A 14,263-nucleotide genomic window follows, 5' to 3' on the forward strand; every position below is an offset into this window, starting at 1 on the left:
AAAAGCTAGATTTTGGGTTTGGGTCTGTCAATGTCATCAGTCTTCCACCTGGGCTGAAAAAGGTGAACTCCTAAATACATCTGCAAGTATTTCTGGGACAGCCAAAAGTTGCTTTTCTGGCCTTAATACAGGAGTTTGCGCAAGGACTGGAAAGCCAGGCTAATTCACCCTTTGTGCAGACACCACAAGACACTCAGGAGTGCTGGGCACAGCAAAGGAAAGGAAACTGCATTTGGTTTCAGATGAACTTTTTAGAAGTTCATCTTCTAGGTCCACAGGGGTCTGAGAAGTTAAATGCACTACTAAGTGGGCTGTGTGCTGCAGAGCTCCATTGAGCACTGACACCCTTAGCTGGGCTACTATTTAAGTTCAGGTCACTGGGCTAGAGTTTAAAGTTACGATTAGCCCTCGGAACAGAAGTGGCTGGAGTGTCAGGTTTAACACAATGTTCCAGACCAACAGGAAGAGTCAAGCTGGAAGACATTTGGGGACAGAGTTAGGTGACCTAACTGAATTCAGGTGAACGTCAAGGGCCTGTCATAATTTCACTTGAAAAGCAACATTTATGTCTCATCCTGCGGGTGCTGCTAGATTTCACTTGAGTTAGCCTTAACATGTTAAACCAAATTTAATCTGGAGAGTCTGAAGGGTCAAGTAGGGTTTAGTGACAGCATGGCTTAGGATTGCTATAGGTATAGGCCATTAGAACTAGGAAAACTACTGATGACAAAATCAAATGGAGCTGAGGTTAGATACCAGCAAACAAGGCCTAAGTTTAGGACTAAGTGCTCTCAATATTGTTAACGTTTGATACCAGAGGGGCTGAAGAACTTTGTGAAAGCCTGTCCTGCAAATGATGCATTGCTCATTTTTCTAAGTGTGAGAGTCTTCATAGGGAAAAGCCTAGCAGACAGAAGAAGGTGAAAGAGGAAAAAGAGACACACAGTACTTATCAAGACTTTGGGACTGCAAGAGAATGGCTTAGAAGTCTATACACATATGCACATCTGTTTTCCCCAATCTTTAACCTTCCTCCCATCCTTCCGGTCTCCCTGTGAGTCTCCCTTCCCCCCAACTCCCACAGTCCTCTGTCTCTTCATATCACACAGACATTCCTTTCTTTATGTTTCTCTTCATCCTTCCCAATCCCAGCATTGGGCAGAGGCAGCAAGAGAAGAGAAAAACAAGGGAAACAGCTTTACCATTTTTTTTCATCTTGTGACCAAACGAACAGCAAGAACCACAACCACCAGCACCACCACAATAAAAATGGATGTGTTGCAGCACCGTAGTCTTGCTAGCCTGGAGAGAGCAGTAAGTGAAGGTTGCAGAGGTTTGACCACAAACCTTCGGGGAGGGTTCGAAGCATCTGAGGAACTCCAGGAGCCAGTGAGCCGGCTGTGCCCGCGGGCTCTCTGGCCGGCCGGGCACAGCTGACCGCACTGGACCCTGTCTCCTGGCACTTGCTGTTTGCAGCAAACCTGCCTCGAAGGGCACCGGGCGTCCCCGAGGGGCACCCCTGAGGCCCCCCTTTTGCCTGGCGGCCCCGGATCCCGGCTGCCGCCGCACGAGGGGCATCCAGCTGTTGCCATCAGCTGTGTGTCAGCCCCGGCCGCGCCGCGGCCGAGCGCGGGGTCCGCCCCGCCGCCGTCCCCGCCCCTGCGAGGAGGAGGAGGAGGAGGAACCGAGAGTGACCGACCCGGTGGCTTTTAGGGGGGAGGCCACTCAGTTGTTAGAGCCCAGGCCCTGCACTCCTCTTCCAGCTGCTGTTTCTGCTCGTTTCCAGCACTACGGCCGCCAGGCTGGCTGCTGCCCGGCCTCCCCTCCTCCTTTTGCCGGTACCTACCTCAAAACCGCCCGAGGCTGCGAGGCTCCGCTCTTGAAGGAGGAGGAAGCTGGGTCTGCAAAGGCAGAAGGGAATTGCATTGTAGCTGGGTGGCGGGGGGAAAACGGGGGGCGGGGGAAGAGAGGAGAGAGAAAAAAAATTAAAAGGAAAAAAGGAGCGTGGCTGAGTCTGGAAGCGGGTCTCGCCGCCCAGGACCCGCACGCCCCGGCGGCCACGCGTGGGTGCAGATCGCGGCGCGGCGCGCAGGGCCGGGCTGAAGATGCACACGACGCAGAAGGACACCACTTACACCAAGATCTTCGTCGGGGGCTTGCCCTACCACACCACCGACTCCAGCCTGCGCAAGTACTTCGAGGTCTTCGGGGACATCGAGGAGGCGGTGGTCATCACCGACCGGCAGACGGGCAAGTCCCGGGGATACGGCTTTGTAAGTGCCGGAGCGAGGGGCAGGGCGGTGGGCGGCTGCGGGGTGGCATCGCGGGGAAACTTCCGCGGGGGCCGCTGTGAGAGCTCGGGGGCCGGGAGGGGCTACCAAGCGTCCGGCTTTTTGCTTTTCTTTTTTTCTTTATTTTTTTCCTTTTTATTTTTCTCTCTCCCTGCTGGGGAGTTTGGATAGAGGCGGGGGGGGGGTGGGGTGGAAATTACTGAATAAGGAGATTGAGGGGGGGAATTGCCCAATTCCTCGCACACCGCCGGCGCGCCTGTTGCTCGCTGATACGGCCGCTGCGGGGTTTATCTGCCGGCGGCCGAGCTTGGCCCGCGCCCTCCGCCCTGCGCCCGCCGCGGCTCCCGGCGCCCCGCTCCGTTCGGCAGGCGGGCCGTGGCCGGGGTCCGGCCGGGGGCCTCTCGGCGCCGCCCGCGGGTACGGCCGGGTCGCTGCTGTGGGCGGGAGGCTTCTCCTTCCCCACGGAAAAGGATCTAATGCTCGGCATCACTCGTTAAGGTCACCATGGCTGACAGAGCTGCTGCTGAAAGGGCTTGTAAGGACCCCAACCCCATCATCGATGGCAGGAAAGCCAACGTGAACCTGGCGTACCTGGGTGCCAAGCCGCGGATAATGCAGCCAGGTGAGGAAGCAGCCCTGAATGGGTTTTCTCTCCGTACCTCAGGTTTCTGAAGAGAGTAAAACTTCAAAAAAAGGTAGTGCTGCCCTCCACCTTCCTGAAGTACGCACACAGTTGGGCGTGCTTTGGTTTTGATGTTTAAATGCAGCATGTGGTAATTTTCTGGCTATTTTGCACATGTGCCTTATTTAAAAAAACAAAAGCGATCAGAGATAAAATATCTGGAGTTCCCCAGGAAGACTTCCACAGCTCAAACACTTCATTGGTTATTCCTGCTGCTGGGAATGCGGTGGCGCTGACCATTTACAGTATCGTTGCAGGGTAAGATTGGCCTAGGAGTGAATCGCTTCCAATGTGTGCGGTTTTATTAACACAAACAATATCTTAATACAAACTTCTCAAGCAGATGGGAGCTATTATGCAGATTTTTAAAATGAAATGGCTTTTCCTAAGACCACATCTGAGACAATCTGATGTCCAAGCCACTTCCCAGACTGCTGCTTTGCAGCAAGAGTGAGAGGAGCGTGGAGTGTGTGCACATTTGTGCTCTAAAGGAGGTCATTCTGAATTCCCCTGTGTTTAGCCTGATGAGCACTTGTGTAATTAAGTGCCCGCCAAGGAAAGACAGGGTTTATGCTAGGGTATCTGGAGAAAGAAATGAAGTAGGGATTTGACCCCCTGTGCTAAGTCCTGATGAGTAGGGGTGACTTAAATTTTAAGTTTGTAGAAATTACACATCTATACTGATGAATGGAAAGTACCATACAGTCATTCAGATGCTAAAGTTAGGGATCCAGATGGAGCACCAGGTAAAATGTGAATGAAAACCCTGTACTTGTTTAGAAAAAGTAATTTTCCTAAACATCTCTAGGAAAGCATGTGCTTTACTGGTTTAAGTTCTCTCTCTGTGTGTGTATGGACTGATATATTTTGCTTTCTAATTTTTGGTTCTACAGCCTTTCAGCTGTTGTTACTGCAGACTGTTAGTAAAGGCCCTTACTCTGCGTTTTGTGTGTGTGTTTGTGTGTGTATATATAGCATAAATAAGTGGCCAAAAAAACACCCATACAGAGAATGTGATGTGTTTTTGTTGGTAGGTTTTGCCTTTGGTGTCCAGCAGCTTCATCCAGCTCTCATACAGAGGCCTTTCGGGTAAGTCTCAATGGGACCTCAAATAGGGGAGGAAAAAAATCTTTAAAAAGAAAAAGGAAAGAAAAAGTATGATCATTGAAGGCCTCTTGCAGTAGCATCCTTAAAGCTGGCCAGCAATGCTGAAGCTCTCAGATTTATAAATGTATACTCATAAATGCACTCACCTTGTCGGTCATGTTCTAAATGCCGCAGCTGAGTCAAGTTGTGTGGGACGTGGCCCTTCCGACTAAGCAGTCCAGTCCCACATGACCCTATGATAAAACAAAGAGGTATGACTTGATGCAAGATTGCTGTGCCCCATTTCTCTTTTTTCAGCTTGACTCAATGTTATTTATCTCTTTCTAATCTGACAGGGATCGTTTACAGTTAAGATAACTGATCAGAAGGATATGATGATAAGAGGTGGAATAGTTCTGTTTGGAATTAAACTCTGTAACCAGTAGACTCAAACACAAACAAGCTAAAATGGTGATTAACGATGCATGTATGTTTTTTCATATAGTCAATAGACCTCCGTGTGCTTTTTTTTTTATTTATTACAGTAATGAAGTGGTGTTGATAGCTAAACTGTGTGCTTTTATTTAATTGAAAGAGCTGTAGTGAAAGTTTTTTGGGGGGGATCTTTTTTAATTTTGGTTTTGTTGTTGAGGAGTGACTTTGCCATGGGGAGCAAAGGGCCTTTTTTTTCCTTGCTTTCAAGCTGTAGCCTGTGACTTTTTTAACCATATTTTGTAGTGAGTGCTAAATTGTGTGACTTCTTGATTTTTAAGTAAATCAATATATTGCTTGCATGTTCATAATTTTTGGGAGGTTTGTTCTTGGGGAAGGGTGTGGAACTCCTTATTAACGATGTGCGTCCATTTGGGCTTTCTAATTTGAGGGGATTTTTTTTCTTCAATCTGTCTTTAATATATAGTGCATTTCTCCTGAATTTGAGTATAAACTATTCCTAAGTGGATCTAACTCTTGTTTTTTATAGGCATATCATTAGAAGGTGAAGTCTGCTTTATGCTTTCCAAAGTGTCACTTCACTAATGCACAGTGACTGAGAAACTCATTGCGAAATAATGCATTTTGCTAATTAATGCATAAGCTAACAATAAAGTAGGGAAAATGTGTAACAAATGTATTTTGTTTATTTGGTTAGAATGGCTTTAGAATATCATACTTATCTGTTATTAAGGAACAACAGTGTCTCAGTAATTTGATTTGTCAGAATGGAAGGAAAAAATAGCTTCTATTCTGAAAACCACAGGAAAAAGTTTTTCCTAGAAATTTCATGTAATTTTAAAAGAACATGTTGATTCTTCTGAGAGTGGGGAGGCTGTAAAAACTTTTTGTGGTTTTTTTTTTTTTTTTTTACCTTATTATGATTATCCTCTACTGTATTTTGCTTGCTTCTTTGAAGTGTGAGATGACAGTGTGTATGCAGTGATCACTTTATGATGCCTGTATTAAGGTAGGCAGGAGGCAGAACATCTCTTCTCCAGAGCTGTTAAAACACTTGTTGAAAAGGGAACTACTGAATTGTACAGGGATCAGCTGTGGAGAGACTGAGTATTTGTTGAGCACAAAAGAAAAGGAGGATCTGTGGTAGTCCCTTGCTTAAAGGACTCTGGAAATGTAGGAGTCTTTCTTGCTTTCCTTACCCAAAGCCAACAATAGATGACATAAACCATGTTTAAGTCAGGGAAATCCTTCCAGCAAGCTGAATAAGGTTGGATTTCTAATGCATTGCACATAAATCTGATGGAATGTTGGTCACAGAGTCATGTATATATAAAATTTGTAATTTTTCATTCATCCTTGGCTGTTGCATTTCTTTTACTATGTGTAAGCAACAGAGATTACCAATCCTTCTTCCTCCTCAAAATTTCCAGTGACCTGTACCTTTATCTAAAGTATGTAGTTCAGATTAAGGAGAACAGCATTCATTAGGATGAATGAACATGTTCATTCACTTCAGTGACAGTAAGAGGGGATGTTTCAGCACTTATTTGAATCTCCTTCTCTTGAAGATTTTGCTGTTTGTTTTGCATTGAAATACATGGTCACCCTAAAGCCTTTTTTCTTCCTGTGCAGTACACTTCCCTAATATGCTGTGTGAAACAGGCTGTAGTGGTGATTCAGTGCCAATACTCAGCTAATCCATACACAAAAGCTTCAGATGTTTTGTGGTTGAGTTTTGGTTTTTTTCCCTAGCAGTGCAAATTAGTGAGGTGCTGCCATATTTTGGTACGGTCAGCTGTGATTTAGAATCACAGAATCGTAGCATAGCTTGGGTTGGAAGGGACATTACAGATCATGTTGTTCCAACCCCTGCCATGGACAAGGACACCTTTCCCGAGACCATGTTGCTCAGAGCTCTATCCAGCCTGGCCTTGAACACTTTCAGAGAAGGGACATCCACAACATAAGGTTTCACATCTATCAAATAATAAACTTAAAATAATTTGATTATGTTACATTACTTTTACTGAGAAGATGCAGAAGTTCAATATTCTGATTTAAGTACCACACTGTTGTGGTGGAGGGAGACAGAAACTAGATTAGCTTCAACGCATGGTGCATTTAAAATGCAGGGCATTTTTTTTATTCAGTGCTGCAAAATAACATTTCTTCCTGCTTTTTACATTCAGCATCTATCTTACTGTTGGTGTGTTTCATAGAAAGCTGTTTGATCACAGGATTGGTTATTTATACAGCTTTGTTTTCAGGATTGTTTATTAAAATACTATCTCTGAATTCAACAGGAATTTATGGAGGGGGAAGATGACTTTGCTTCCCAAGATAGCTTTTCTTATTTTGCTAATGTAATTTTTACTTTAATATTGGTGGGAAAATTCAGGGTTATTCAGAGGTATTACAGAAGGACATAACTGGTGTGGAGATTTTTTTATTTTCTGTCTAAAACCTGTACTTAATATCAAAATGAAAACATATCCACTGTTTTCAGTAAGACCAGAGTTAAATCCAAAGTTATTAAGCCCATTATCAAATGGCTAGCTGATATGACATGCTTGATATCTTCCAAGATTTAGGCAAATCTGCCTTTCTTAAGGGAGAAGGAAAAGCCCCCTCTTGAGTTTTTGATCAAAAGACCTTTATAATGCTAGACTACAGATAGTCTGAAAAGAGGGAATGAAGCTTGTACAGTCAGAAGTTAGCCTGCTGTTATGTCCTCTTAGTGGTTATCAGATAAAAGGAAACATAGTAAGGGTCTTGTATGTTTAATGTTTATGCAACCTATTTCTCTTAAAAGGAGAGTTGTTCATTTGTGAAAATCTACTCTTTAACTATGCTTACAAAAGCAAACAATGCCATGCAACGGCCAAAGCAAAACATTTTGTTTTAAGTTAAATATCTAGTTTTTTGAGAATGTGATGCTGAGAGTTAAAGATGCACTACTCCTGCTGAATTTTTATATGCCGCAGCTCTCCGCAGTAGTCTCAAAAGTCTTCTTTCTTTTGAAATTATCATTCACTTTATTGTTGCCTATAGGATTATTTTTTAGGTCTTTAGTTAAACATAAATCTTCTGTTATAACACAAAGAAAGTCTTAAGGCACGTGGCAGGGATGTAGGTCATTGAATTTTGAGTATCTCAAACCTACAGTTATTGCTAAAGTTAAATACGGCTTCTATTTTCCTTTATTGCAAAGGCATAAAACAGTAAATACACATTCCAAAGTGAAAACTACTGCCAGGAAAGAGAGCTTAAATCCTGTCAATTTCTCACACTATCACTCTGAAAAGTAAAGCAGCAGCTTTTATTTGAAATTAAGGATACTAAGGATTTCTAGTGTAAGTGGGAATTGCTTTTTCAGCTTTTGACCTGGCAGAGCATGAAAAGCAGTTGGGTTCTGAATGGCTGAGATCTTCGTGTCCTGGCCTCTGCAGTAGGTAGAAATTTACTTTGGCCATATAAAGCCATTTTACTTGACTGAAAACAGTTGTAGCATGACAGATGATCAAAAATAGCCCCACTGCAGCTTATGCTGTCAATCATCATGTGTTAAATGGCATGGTGGAGAGGAGCCTGCACAGAGGGTTTATGTTTATTGTAGGGTAAGATGTGGCAAACAGATAATGTTTCATAACTTCACCACCTGTTAGTTTCTTGGCTTAAATAAACCAAGTCACAAGAGCTTAAGTAGAAGCACATGTATCTTCTGTCTTTTTCAAGGATATGGCCGAGTGTCCAAGTGTCTTCAGAAAATCTTAGAAACATCAGTTCAAGGCAACACAAGCAGCCTGATAAGCTTTCTTGCTGTCTCTTCTGTTAGAATTACTCTCTTCCATAAGTGCTGAATTTAAAGATTGCTTTGATGTGGTGTTAAATGGACTCTTTGTGATGCAAAAGACACTCTCTGTGACTTCGGATTTGTTTTTATACTTCTTTCCCTAAATGCTTAAGAAATACGTAATGTTTATTAGAATTGTACTTGGTTGGTGACCAATACAAAATGCTTGCTTATGCTCATCCATATGGAGAGCTCAGGTAATGATGTGTATTTAAATGCACAGAGCCAGCTTAAGTATGCTTCAAATGCACTTCTGGCTAATCACTTCATAAATTAGGTGAGTGTTAAAAACCCAACTTATGGTTTCGTTTTATGTTTTCTTTCCCTTCCCAATCCCTCCCTATTTGTTACTCTTTTATTTTTTTCCCCTCCCACAATAGGAAATGAATTTCATTTACATGTTGGGTTTTTATGATTGTGGTGTTCATGTCTTAAACAGGGCAACTGAACATTTCTCTCTGCTAATACTCCTATTCAAGCAACTGAGCTCTTTTTTTTTCTGAAAAAGAAAACTAAGCTGTTTTAAAGTCTATCACTTACTTTAAACTACGTTTTGCTATGATTCCAGTTGACAGTGTTCCCTCTGATTGCAAATGTTTCCTTGTTGACCACTTAAGTACATCTTAAAACTATTTTAAAAATCAAACAAAAAATCCCCCAACAAACCCTTTCCATGAAATCTTGAATTTGGAGAATAGAGGACACTTTTTACTACTACAGTTTTCGTCTGTGCCTAAAGTGTGTTCAAAGGTTGATGCAGTCTTTAGAGGTGTCTATAAAGGTACAAAAAGTTCAGTATGAAATAACAGTGAATCTTTACAAGAAGTTTTTCATGCATGTATAGAGATTCACTGGCTGGGAAGGAGCTGCATACATGAAGGACTGCTCTTTGGAAATCCAGATGCAAGACCAGGGTTATGAATGTAAAATGAGAATTATACAGAGTATTTTTTTTAAATCATATTATATGATAAAATCCAACCGTGAGATTAACATGTATGTACACTTGTGTGCTAAGACAAGGATATGACCAGTTTTTAAAACTTACGGGCTAAGTAAACAAGCCAAGAAAGCAAATTATGTGACTTGGACAAGATGGGAAAGTGTTTACTCATCTATTCAGAATGGTTATTTCTTAAACTGTAAATTTGTGGTTTTTTTGCTTTTGTTAAGCACCAGATCTATTTAGACTTAATCTTATGCCCACCTCCCAAAAAACTCTATGCTGTATGTCTTGCATAGAAATAAACAAGCTGGCACAAAACAGGACAGCAGTGACCTGATAATCAAACAGGTTTGACTCTTGTGTCCTTACGAACTTTTATAAAAGTGTGATGCACATGTACTTAGGAGTCACTGTTATGGATTTTAATAGCATCTATGTAGCTTCCCCTCAATGGCCTCTTGTGACGGAGTGAGCTGCACTATCGTTCGTTTGGAAAGTGTGATTCTTGCTGTGTTTACCACACTTGTGAACTCTATTTAAACTCCTTTGTCGCCTGTGTTGGTTTTTTTCTTATTTTTAATAAGGGTGACTGAGGTTGCAGAGAAATTAATGTGTGCTGAGTCTGCATAGCAACTTAAGTAGGGTTGCCACAATACGCTCTTAACACGCCTCCCTGGGAAGACTTGACATAAAGTCAGAGTTCAATCATTTTGTTGCCTTATTGGCTGTTGTCGAGCTCATTATAGTGATGCTGCCAAACTGCTCAGTTACTAATATTAAAAGCATTGCAGGAAGTAATTTTACTAAGAGTCAAATAAGAGAGAAGAGGGGTAATAAAAATGACTTAGAGGTGATTTGAAAAACAAGTACTGCGATTTTCGAGATGGAATAATCAAGCTTAGTCCTTCAGAGTTGTCTTAAAACAGACATCAGTAATGCTGGTTCTTCTAAAGATTTGAATGGCCTTATAGATATTGTCCTCAAGGAATGCTGAACACCCCAACTTAACTCAGCTACAACGCTGTGCTTTGGAGCGATGCATCTCTTCGGGCCAGTGAACTGATAATTGGTCCATTGAGTCAAGTTATTGTGGCAACCCTATGCACATAACAACAACTAAATTGAGTTTGTTTTAGTTCGGAATATGGATATGACACTTAGGCGCTGACTCGCGTACCGACTCTAACTCCCTCTCCCATCTTTCAACAGGATACCCGCTCACTATGTCTATCCACAGGCTTTTGTGCAGCCTGGAGTGGTAATTCCCCACGTGCAGCCTGCAGCGGCCGCTGCTTCCACCACACCGTACATCGACTACACCGGAGCGGCGTACGCGCAGTACTCGGCGGCAGCGGCCGCCTATGAGCAGTACCCGTACGCCGCCTCACCGGCTGCCGCCGCCGGCTACGTGGCAGCCGGGGGCTATGGCTATGCCGTGCAGCAGCCCCTCACCGCAGCAGCGCCCGGCACAGCCGCGGCGGCAGCGGCAGCTTTCGGCCAGTACCAGCCCCAACAGCTGCAGACAGACCGCATGCAATAGCAGATGGACTCCCGAAGGAAGCTCGCGAGCTCTCTCTTCCTCTTCTCGGCCTTCCAGTATAAGTAGTTAACAGAGACAATTCGTAGTAACTAAGAAGCTTTAAGGAAAGCGATGCTATTGCGAAACTAAAGATTTTTATTCCACTGTCTTCATACAGTATGCATCCAAATCTTGTTGTTAGAGGGGAAGGGTAGTGCGGCATGTCTAGTTTCGAGTGTCAAGCCAGAAGAAAAGGGGGGGAAAAATACTGTACTGTCATGAAAGAGTGGCAGGAGTAGCTATGGGACTTCGTATTTTCAAACAAACAAAAAAGAACCAAAAAAAAGCAAAGATGTACTTTCTACAGTATCAGGGAAGCAAAACTGCCTTTTATAAGTAAGAAAATGGTATCTGAAAAGTTTGAACCAGGGGAAAAACTTGAGTCAGCAATATGTAACCTTTATCCATTTAAGAGGAAATGAGCTTAAAGCACTGATTGTCCTTTCTAGCATTCAGAAGTTGTCTTGGTGAGACAGGACCTTGTCACTGTCTCACTGACGGGCACCGAACAACCCAAGGAAGATGGCCGGCTAGTAAGATGGCGGACAGGCACCAAAGTTATTTTCTTCTCTGTCCTCTGGATGAGTGGAACTATGGAGCAAGTGATGTGGAAGTAAGGGGTGCAACAGCTGTAGAGACAATCAATAACACAGACAGTTCTGGACAGAACACATCACTCGTGCTCATGTGATGAGCTTGTCACATCCTAATCCCTCGCCCCATCCCGTTTCACTTTTGGGAAACTTTAACTGCTGGTGTCAGCTATTCTGATTCTAAAATAGGATCAGCCCTTTACTACAACAGCCTTCTCTTTCTATTTATTGCATCTATTCGTAACTTGTGAATAAAGGCAGGAAGAAGCCTAATGAATTAAAACCTTTTAAGAACTGTTTTAAGGGAATTTTCTTTTCTGAAACCATTTGTACAATTTTAATATCTATTTCAGGATTATATTTAAAGTATTTATTAGCAAACATACAGTACACAAGACAACTTTTTGTTACCAAGACTGCAGTTCCTGAAGGGTTAATGGTATGTGATTTATACTGTGCCTTAATTGTTATGCTATTTAAAAAGAAATATTTATTTTGAAAATTTTACTATGCTGCGCTCTAAAGAAAGCGACTTTAGATGTGACACTGTAAAATTATGTATTCATCTCATGGTATAAATTATTTAGTAGGCTTAGATGTAGCATATTAAATATTAACCTAATTAACTAAGGATGTTGACTTGGATTTATTTAAATTCAGTATGTGCACTGTATGAGGGTACTCTTAAATTAACACTTTTTTTTAGGTTTTTACATAAAATATTGCTAGTTCATTCTTTTTCCCTCTACTAGTTATTCATGTAGACCTCTCAAATACATTAGTGCCGTTTTCTCACTCATCTGTATGTAGACTGACTATTTTTCCCTTTGCTAGAAAATGCTGCTTTACATTGTCCTGTGAAACTACAATACTTGCAATTTTTATTCTTGACCGAAATGGAATTTAATATTTTACACTGTATTGGATTTTTTTTATACTTGAACAATTTCATACAAGGGAAGACAGGATAGCATTTTTATGGACTTTATCCAATGTCACTGGATTTATTTGAAGTATTCTGAATACTAGCCAGTGTTACAATGCAGACATGACTCTCCTGTGCATATTATTTATTCATTATGTATATTGCTTTACAACATTTCAGATCTCCTAATCTATTCACTCGTATTAAAACAATAAAAAAATGTTGTCTCATCCTGTCTAATGTTGTTCTTGCCCAAATTGTCTTAGATCTTGTTTAGTTAAAACTAGAGGGGAAATCTTTTATATAGTTTTCCTGAGCTGTGAGGTGAATAGCAGCATGTACACTGACTTGAAATGCACAGATTGATGGGAGCTGTATTACAAGGAGGAGATCCATTCTGAGGTTTGTCATAAAGTCATTCAGAATGGAAGGGACTTTGGAAGATCTGAGGTTCCTTATGTCTTTGTCCAGTCAGGTCTTTAAAAATCCCCATGTGGGGATCTATTCTTCTACCTAATTATTCCTGTTGTGTCTTTTTTTTTTTTTCCCTTCTATCTAACCAGCACCTCCCTGCTTGTTACAGCCCTAGTCTCTCATTGTTTGGCAGAAAGCCCAGCCCTATCTTCTTGGTAATCTTCTCTTAGGAACTGGAAAATTGCTGTTCTCTTCCATAGGCTGAACAAACCCCAGTGCCTCATCCTCTCCTCACAATTCTCATGCTTCAGCCTCCAGCCATCCTGCTGATCCTTCAGTGGAGTCGTTCAAGTCTGCCAGCAGCTGTCATGTACTGGGAGCCTCTAGACTGGACCCACTATGGCAGCTGTGGTCTAATGAGTGCTGAGTAAAACAGAATAATCAATCTGCCATCTGTGCTCCTGTTGATGCGGTCTGATGCACTTTCCCTGCTGCCAGAGTTTACCACTGACTCCTGTGCAGCCTGCCCCAAGCCTCCTATGTCCTTTTCAGCAAAGCAGCTAACCAAGCTGTGGTGGTTAGTCCACCTGAGATAAGGACTGCTGTATTTGTCCTGACTGAACCTCATGATGTTCCTGTTGGCCTAGTCCTCTGGCAAGTATAGATCCCCCTGAATGGCAGGTCTGATCTCTAAGATGTCAAGTACACACTACATTAAGTATCATCAGTCCACAGACCTGACTGTACTGCATCCCATCTCCCTCCAAGTCATTCACAAAAGTATCAGACCAGCCAGAGGCTGAAAAAACTCCACTGTAACAAGTGAAGACAGAGCATAAACCCTTTTGACCAATGATTCAGTTAGGCTTTTGCCTAAATATCCATTTGAAATTGGACACAAGGATTCTGTGGGAGACTACATGGAAAGCCTTGCTAAACTCAAGGTAGACAACATTGTTTGCTTTCCCCTCTTTGACAGATGAAGTCACCTCATCACAAGAGACAATTAAGTTGGTCTGGCATGATTTACCCTTGTAAATTCATGCTGGCTGTTCCAAATCACCACATTCTCCTTCCTGTGCCTGGAAACTTCTGCCAACATGGCTCCATGGTTCCATGGATGGTTCCATGATTGTTCAGTATTTCCCTAGATTGTCAACACCGTTGGGTGTAGCCCATCAGATCTAATGGGTTTATGTGGACTGAGCTTCCTCAAGAGGTCCCTGAATCAATCTCCTTCCACACCTGGCAGTTTTTTGGTCCTTGAACCCTTCCTGCAAGCAAAATGATGTTACTAAAAACCTAAAGGTCAGGACAGCTTTTTGCATATAGTAATTGAACCGGTAAGCAGTCAAGTAGCTGCTCAGATCCAGCTGATGATGGATTTGTAATCTTCAGGACTACTTAACATTTCAGTGTCAGTCCAAGACACTGATGACCA

General features: G+C 42.5%; 1 protein-coding gene across 1 annotated transcript; it reads left to right on the forward strand.

The window, feature by feature from the left end:
* The first annotated feature begins 1,962 nt into the window (after positions 1-1,962).
* On the forward strand, positions 1,963-12,638 carry RBM24 (RNA binding motif protein 24). The gene is made up of 4 exons (XM_030234943.2): positions 1,963-2,273; positions 2,790-2,913; positions 4,008-4,062; positions 10,521-12,638. The coding sequence occupies exons 1-4, from the start codon at positions 2,106-2,108 to the stop codon at positions 10,849-10,851; spliced, it is 678 nt and encodes a 225-aa protein (XP_030090803.2). The 5' UTR covers positions 1,963-2,105; the 3' UTR covers positions 10,852-12,638.
* The last annotated feature ends 1,625 nt before the right edge of the window (positions 12,639-14,263 follow it).

Source organism: Serinus canaria, chromosome 2 (genome assembly GCF_022539315.1).
Source record: "Serinus canaria isolate serCan28SL12 chromosome 2, serCan2020, whole genome shotgun sequence".
NCBI lineage: Eukaryota > Metazoa > Chordata > Aves > Passeriformes > Fringillidae > Serinus > Serinus canaria.